This window comes from Sitophilus oryzae, unplaced genomic scaffold (assembly GCF_002938485.1).
Source record: "Sitophilus oryzae breed Bouriz unplaced genomic scaffold, Soryzae_2.0 scaffold_1179_pilon_pilon, whole genome shotgun sequence".
In the NCBI taxonomy this organism is placed as follows: domain Eukaryota; kingdom Metazoa; phylum Arthropoda; class Insecta; order Coleoptera; family Curculionidae; genus Sitophilus; species Sitophilus oryzae.
Window position 1 is genome coordinate 1,939,648 of NW_022145814.1, and position 7,249 is coordinate 1,946,896.

The 7,249-nt window shown below is 29.6% G+C and overlaps 1 protein-coding gene across 1 annotated transcript; it reads right to left on the reverse strand.

The window, feature by feature from the left end:
* Nucleotides 1-138: 138 nt before the first annotated feature.
* Nucleotides 139-6,742, reverse strand: LOC115891276 (elongator complex protein 4). Its single transcript, XM_030911721.1, has 8 exons — nt 6,521-6,742; nt 6,419-6,454; nt 6,243-6,358; nt 5,115-5,349; nt 4,733-4,867; nt 4,103-4,254; nt 2,232-2,460; nt 139-324 (listed from the first exon to the last, which is right to left on the reverse strand). Exons 1-8 carry the CDS (start codon nt 6,621-6,623, stop codon nt 236-238), a joined length of 1,095 nt encoding a protein of 364 aa, XP_030767581.1. The 5' UTR covers nt 6,624-6,742; the 3' UTR covers nt 139-235.
* Between the last annotated feature and the right edge of the window lie 507 nt (nt 6,743-7,249).

The window sequence follows — 7,249 nt, forward strand, 5'->3', positions numbered from 1 at the left end:
TAATTCTATTTACAAAACAGAAAACTTATACGTGTTCATAACCCATCAATCATAATCATAACATTCTGTTTCTATAACTCATACTCAGAATACCTACATATGTACTTAAATAAAATTAAAAGCGTTCAATTATATTTAATTTATTCAATACTGATATAAAAATTTATTCGTCAATGTCCAAAATATAATACTCTGTAATAAATAATTAGAAATAATTCATTAAGGTACAATATCACTAAAATTCCAATAAGTGTTTGTTACTTCCTCCACAACCTAACATTGGTACAGATTCTTTCTTTTTATTTTCTTTGTCATCTCCTATATCTAAAACAAAATAAATTTATGAAAAACATGGAAGAATCTACAGTATGATCAAAAAGTCGTTGATCAAGCGTACTTTACATGATAAAAAAATTCAATAAATTTAAGTTTAATAAATAAAAGTTCTGTTAAGCTTCTTATACTCAAAATAAGACGTTTTTTGAGAAATTATTGGCTTTTTGAAAATAAAATAGAAAAACGATAACAGAAAATTAGAGTTTATGGCTCCATGGATGTAGAATTAAAAGCAATTTTTTCACACCAAGCTGAATAAAATCAGCAAAATAAAGCACTAACTCACCATAACGATACACCAAAACGCTTTACACTTCTCTTTTTTGCACTGGACTCACGTTTCGCTAACCATGCATCAACAGCATCAACAGTTTTAATCACCTCCTGATGCTGCTAACATGGTTAGTGAAACGTGAGTTCAGTGCAAAATGTTTAATATTGCCTTTCTACTCTACTTTCAAAAACAGACAAAAATAATCTGAGCAATCTCCATTAGGGAAATTTATAAGAAAATTGGCATTTTTACTTTCTATTGCTGTTATGGCGTCTAGCGGCCAACTTTCAAACTTGATGATAATTTACAGCAGTGTTGCCAGAATTGAAGCATTTCTTTAGTCATGGAGATCGCCAACGCCTGAAGATAGGCACGACAAGAAGAAGGGCGGAAGGATTTTTATCCAAAAAGAAGACAATTATAAAGGTTTCTGACAGTTTTGCACTATAAAAATTGTTAAAGTATGTAGTAAGAGCATTTTTTCTACGAAAGCAGCCTGTGGCTCCGTGGGTGAAGCGGTTGCTTCGGGAGCGGGGGGTCCTCAGATCGATCCCCGACAAAGGTAGTTTTAACTTTAACTGTTTTATTTATTTACAGTTGTTTTTATTTTTTTATTCAGATTGCACGCGAAATACCCGTTTCGCGTGCACCGAAGTTTCATTTTTAGTACACGTTAACGTGTACCTAGACACAGCGTTTTTTCAAAGGAGTATATCCAGAAAATCGACAATCGAAATTTTTCTGATTAAATACATATCGAAAACAGTGCATTTTCAAAAGACAGTTTAAATGGGGCGAATATAGAGATCCATTAGCTCTATCCGTATAAGCCTCACTGGTCGTTTAGCTACTTACCGTTAAGGAAACATCTTATTTTTATTTACACATTTATTTTTTTTTCTGCCGATATAATTTAATGTAGCGACTAAACGCCAAAATTTTCGAAGTGACTTCCACGCTAAAATAAAAACACACGCATTCTTTGAATGCCTTGATTAATCTCTGGAGGTATTTTTTTATTCAGATTGCACGCAAAATACCCGTTTCGCGTGCACCGAAGTTTCATTTTTAGTACACGTTAACGTGTACCTAGACACAGCGTTTTTTCAAAGGAGTATATCCAGAAAATCGACAAATCGAAATTAAATACATATCGGAAACAGTGCATTTTTGAAAGACAGTTTAAATGGGGCGACGACGCATTCGACCGGACTGTTAGCCATATTATTAGAATTATTTTTCCCTTAAGTTCCAACATCCTCTTATATTGGACCATGCTGTATGAAACTATTTTATGAAGTGAAACTCAAAAAAAGATATCTTTTAAATATTAGTTTGCAGTGTAGAACCAAAATTTATTTCATATCAGTATATATGTTAGGGTTAAGGTCCGATGTCCGGTTAATGTCGACATTACCCGGTTAATCTCGAGAATAACACACAACAAAACAACCAGAAACATAACCTAACCCAAACATTAACGTGCTAATGTCGACATTAACCGGACATCGGACTTTAACCATAACATATACATCATAATTCCATACTGATGAAATGCTTACTAATTCAGAGGTTATTAAACCAGCCGTTACGTTTATTATACAAGCATACATCAACTTACCAGGGGGCAAGTGTAGCATATCAATAACAAACTTCTTCCTTCTTAATTTAAAGACGTATTCTACAGAACCAGGATGCTTTGAGGCTAAAGAATTTATTGCTGCTAATTTTGTTAAATAGAAAAAACCATGGTAGTCCTGTAAACTTTGATTGTTCTCTAATTCAGTACCAGTAAAAGATTGGAGCCTCATTGATATGTCACTAGAGTGAATGCATCTCTCTAAAGATTCCTGAAATTTCTTATCATTAGCAATGGATACATTTCTGGATAGAGAATGTAAAATTTCTAAATTTGAGACACTCGAAAAATAACATTAAATACAATTTACTTTTGAATTAAAATTATAAACAACTGTCACTGTCATATATTCTCTTGTGTGTCTATGTATAAGGAAACCCCTCTTATACAGGGTGGTCCGATCTGTATTCTGGAAACTGTGACAGCATATTCTGCAGATAAAAATAAGCAAAAAAGTTCATATAAATGTATGTCCTAAAATGCTTAGTTTCAGAGATACAGAGTCTAGAAGTTTCATTTTTAATCGGATTTTTTCCAAAATTTTTCGGAAGTAACGTCAATATTTGGATTAAAATTGGTGTCTGGGAGTTTTTTGATATGAGAAATTTGATTTTGATGTCAATATGACTCCTATTTGTAAAGGACGGCACATACATATTTTTAACTGGTTTGAAGGGTCATAACTTTTTGTCCGTACATGTATAAAACAACTGAGTAAAAAATATACATTTACGACGTTTCTTACGTAAAAAAGGTCTCTCGGTAAAAAACGTTACGAGTAATGGTTCTCGAGATATCTGGAATCGAAATTATGATATCTATCATCATTGACTTGACATAAATTAAACATGTTGACGAAATAGTTATTAGACTGAAATCATAAATTTGAAATGTTTTTGTGTCAAAAATTCAACAGAAACTGTTTTATCATTGTTTTTTCGCAGAAAAATTTATTATTAATTTAAAAAAATAAAAATTTCACCAATTTATTATTTCAGTCAAATAACTATCTACTCTACGCGTGTTTATTTTTTGTCAATAATGATATGTATTGACCATTTCCATTCTAAATATCTTAAGAATGGTTATTCGTAGCGATTTTTACCAAGAGGCATTTTTTACGTAGAAAGTCACGAAAATGTATATTTTTTCACTAAGTAGTTTTATACAGGTACGGATGAAAAGATATTACTCTTCAAAAGAGTTTAAACACATGTAGGTGGCGCCCCTATAAGTAGGAGTCATATTGACATCAAAATCAAATTTCTCATGTCAAAAAACTCCCGGACACCAATTTTCATCTAAATATTGACGTTACTTCAGAAATTATTTGAAAAAAACCGAAATAACATGAAACTTCTACACCCTGTATCTCCAAAACTAAGCATTTTAGAACATACATTTATACAAAGTTTTTTACTTGTTTTTATCTGCAGAATATGCTGCCGAAGTTTCCGGAAGACAGTTCGGACCACCCTGTATACTATTTGTTGTTTACTTTTATTTATTTCTCAAACAATATATACCATTTAATTAGTGAGTGTAATAAAATAAAAACTTATCTGTACATTTTTCTTTATGTAGTATTTTTAAATTATTTATAACATTACATTAATCAAATTTTCCATATTTTTCACTAATTATTTTTTAATATTTTAATTTTAATATTATTAATTATTTTAGATACAGTTCTGCTTGTCTTATTTTATTTAATATAAAAAATTATGATATAATTAAAATAACCGTATGTAAATATAATAATGATTTTCCTAAGTCAACATAACTGCTACTTAGGTAGGTACCTAGCAATATTAGGTATTTAACACATTTATATCTTAAACAAAATTACTTACCTCCCCATATAAATATGAGGGAACTGTAATAACAGCTACAGCATTAGCAGATCTAACTAGAGCCCGAAGGCAAAAAATAAACATATTTAAATCTTGGCTACTACTATCCATTGAGTGTATAGATTTTCTACATGGTAACCACATTGGAGAACCTATTAAATTCGAAAAAAAGTCTATTATTAGTAAATAATAAATTTATTTTAAATATACTACACTATTTTTTACATAATGAAGGCATTATTGAATTATTGTATGTAATTTTTTTACAACAAAAAGTAGACATAACATTGTAGTTTTTATTAATTTTATCTCAAATATTAACTATAAATTACACTTGTACAATATTTAAATTACAGAAAAAAATTCACACAATACCACAGTCTTTCTGTATTTGGTTTTGTTATAACAAAAACAATCTATGTAGCATTTGTATTTGTCTAGTTGCAGTCTAGAATATTTAACTCAAATATCTAATACCATCGAATTTTTTTCATAATAAGAATGCGTAACAATTTTCATTATAATCAGATTTGCAATATCATAAAATAATTATTTATAAGAATTAATAATAACCAAAAAAAAATTAAAATAACAAAAAAATTAAAAATAATAACCAATACAGAAACTTACCTAAAGAATGAATTCCTATTCGAAGTATTGTTTTACTTTCAGGATTGTCTTTCAAAAAGAACTTTCCCTCTTTAATTTTATCCTTAACTGATTTCAAGAGATCATTATAAGCAGGATTTAAAAATGAATTTGTACCTAAACAAACAAATACGTATGTAAGTACTATATTATGATCGAAAAACAACGGCGTCAGCGATGGCTATGAAATGAAGATCGCTGTGGTTTTATATGTAAATTTATATGGGAAATTTTATAGATTGTCAATTCCCAGCCAACTGGAAGCCGCTGTTTTTTTTCAATCATATGGTATAAGACAACTGTAATGTATAAAAGAAAGAATGAAAGAATTCTATAAGTACTAATAAATGTCTTTTATAGTAACCTGTTTCTATTCTTTGGCCTGTCCAATAATAAATATCTGAATTTTCTAAATCACTAAAAGACATAGTCCTTGATAAATCAAAATGATGACCGATATGTTTGATATGAGAGCTCTGCATTGCTGAGGATATATTTTGATATCGAAATGCTATTTTCATTTTATCATTAATTTCATGCCCTTTTGAAGGGTTCTCTGGTTCTGGATCACTTTCAATCACAGCAGGTAATTCACTAACCTTAAATGAAATATTAAAATATAAAAATTAATAGTATTATTACCTAAAGGCCTGTTTACACTACGTACAATACGGTACAATGGCAATTTTAGTTGCCCGAACGCACTTCACACTTTTCGATTAGCTGATGCAATTTTCATTGCATGGAATTAGAACACGAGCTAATTTGATTGCACGTAGCATGCAACTTTTGCTTCTACCAACCAAAAAAATCAAATTTATAATTAAAATAATATAGTTTCTGTTTTACAATTCATGTTATAGGTACAAATAATAATAAATTAAGATACAAACTCAAACTACAAAATCCAAAAACCTTTAATAAGACATACAACGATACCTCATAGATAAAATAAAAAAATAAATGAAACAGTTGTTATATTCATTTTATTTAGGTTGGCACGATAGATTCTCAAAATTATGTTATGTATTTTATTGCACCATAATTGCATTCTATGTAAACGGTAAATTGCGCGTGCAGCCGAAATGCATGCCATTTTTAAAAATTGCGTTGCATCCAATTGCATGTAGTGTAAACACCATTTAATATGAAGTACATACAAAAAGCAATAAAATAATTATGACATTACCTAATACCTATATGTTGATAAAATGACTGTTGATAAAAATACAAAATACACTGCACATATCTCTGGGAAAATACTACCTATCATTTAATGTGAGTCATAACATGCATTCTAGTACAATATTTTATAGGTAAAATGTAGGTATCGTATTTATATATTATGCTGAAGCATATATAAAAATAAGTTTTAAAATACTGATTTGTATTTAAAGCCACCTTATTAAAAACCCGAAATAAAAAAATATGAAAGTTTAATTACTTCTGAGTATACCTACTACTATGTATCATATTTTTTAAATCTACTTACTATATTTGCTGGATTAACATCTTGACTAGCTATAAAAATGGAATGCTTCGCTGTTAATCCCTCTGCTAAGAAATATTTAAGTAGAACTTTTGAGTACAGTCCTCGAAAATCTTCCTCTATAAATTATTTCAATAAATATAAAATCTATTTTGCAGATGAGAGAAATGAATATTTACCTATTAAAGCTACTGTTCCCACTGGTAAACCTCCTCCTAAAAATTTGAAACGTTTTTTACAGTTTTCTGAAACAAAGAAAAAAAAATAACCTAGAAACTTACCTAAAACTGTATCCAGAGAATCAATCCCTGAAGATACTAATAGATGTCCATGTTGGGTACTTATCACAGTCCCTGGAATAGAATATAATTTCCCTTTTTCCATTAAATATAGGTTTGAAAATATGTACAATTATAAATACAGCTCTTAACGAATTTTCTTTTTTTCAGCTTTCTCTTTTATTATCTGTCAACTCAACTGTCAGCACTGTCAGCTAATTTACTAAAGCGCGGTTCAGACGCAACGACTTACGACTTTGTTCGTACGATCTGTTTGCGTCGACGCGTCGACAAACGGTGCAAACCAATTTTGGGTAAAGTTTTTTTTACTTGAAATCGCTTATGAAAAAAGAACAAAACATCAATTTAAAGATATTTAAACTGAAGAAATACAATAATTGACAATTGGTTAACGTTTTTCCTTCATCGGACATTATTCTATCCTTATTTTCCCATCTCCCTTACACCGAAAACGTTTGCCAGATTTACCACGAGTTTTATGTACGATGGATTTACCTGCACCAAACCTGTACATTGCTATTAATTAGTAGTCGATTAAACACCACAACAAATTATGAAGTAATAAATAATTTCGTTATATTTCTACAACATATCAAATACATTAATTTGCTAACGTTAATTATTTCATTTAATACTTAATTGCTTAACTATCTTAAATTTTATAATGGAATAAAAATATAATGGTCAGTCTCTCAACTTATGGCTTCCATG

Coding starts and splice junctions, on each gene's coding strand:
- LOC115891276 (XM_030911721.1), bottom strand. CDS start 6,623: ATGGAAAAAGGGAAATTATATTCTATTCCAGGGACTGTGATAAGTACC. Junction 6,455..6,520: donor TTCTCTGGATACAGTTTTAG/GTAAGTTTCTAG, acceptor TCAAATTTTTAG/GAGGAGGTTTACCAGTGGGA. Junction 5,350..6,242: donor ATGTTAATCCAGCAAATATA/GTAAGTAGATTT, acceptor ATTTCATTTAAG/GTTAGTGAATTACCTGCTGT.